General features: G+C 66.8%; 1 protein-coding gene across 2 annotated transcripts in view; it reads left to right on the forward strand.

Annotated features, from left to right (window-relative positions):
• Window positions 1-6: 6 nt before the first annotated feature.
• Window positions 7-810, forward strand: part of PRIMA1 (proline rich membrane anchor 1) — a 105,863-nt gene continuing 105,059 nt past the window's right edge. The window contains exons 1-2 of one of the 2 annotated variants that reach the window (XM_019518631.1): window positions 7-73; window positions 226-362. In XM_019518631.1, the coding sequence (XP_019374176.1) occupies window positions 270-362 (93 nt within the window). In that variant the 5' untranslated portion in view covers window positions 7-73; window positions 226-269. Of the gene's footprint in view, window positions 74-225; window positions 363-810 lie in introns of those variants that run through there. The other variant, XM_019518632.1, reaches the window with a different exon arrangement.

Genomic DNA, 810 nt, shown 5'->3' on the forward strand with positions numbered 1-810 from the left:
GCTCCCGCTGCAAACTTTTGCAGCTGCCCCCGGCACGCCAGCCCGGAGCCCGCAGCCTCCGCCCGGAGCCGCGGTAAGCGCGGGGCTGCAGCGCCCGCCGGGGAGGGGGAGGGATTGTGCGCGATCCCCGGGGAAGCCCCCTCCCCTGGCGGCGGGACGGAGCTGGGAGGCGCCGCGCTCTGGGCATGGGTGCGAGCGGCGCTGCGCTGGGCGCTCTCTGTTCAGTGTCGCAGGTGCGGAGCGCCGGGCGCCCTCGGCCCGCCGGCGGGATGCTGCTCCGGGAGCTGCTGCTGCTGCTGCTCCCCCACTGCTGCTGGCCTCCCCTGCCGCTGGCGCTCCACCCCCTGCGGGGCTTCATCCAGGTAAGGCGCCCCCCGCCCAGCCCCTCGCAACTCGGGAGAAGTTGGGTCGGGGACGGGAGCCGGGCTCGGGACCCTCCTGCTGGGACCGGGGTAGTGCCTGGAGCCAGCCGCTCGAGGGGACCGGGAAGAGGAGAGCAGGCTCCCCAGGAGCCCCCCACGCAGCCCTGCAGCCTCCCTTCCCGGCTGGAGATGCTCCCCAGCCCTGAAAGGAAAGTGTGGGGGGGCACCGCCGGGACTGCAGGGTAAAGGAGCAACCCTGAGGTTTTTAAAAGGCTTATTGTTGTTGCTGTTTTTTTTTTAACAGTTTGGACACCTCTGAGGGATCTACAGCTTTTTAAAATCATTTCCACCTTTTCACGTGGCTTTGAGTATTTTTTCGGTACCGCAGGGAACTTGGGCAATCTCGGGCAGACAGTTTGATTGTTTTCCACAGCATGCACACACGCAG

Source organism: Gavialis gangeticus, unplaced genomic scaffold (assembly GCF_001723915.1).
Source record: "Gavialis gangeticus isolate Ggan-Ray unplaced genomic scaffold, GavGan_comp1, whole genome shotgun sequence".
Classification (NCBI taxonomy): Eukaryota; Metazoa; Chordata; order Crocodylia; family Gavialidae; genus Gavialis; species Gavialis gangeticus.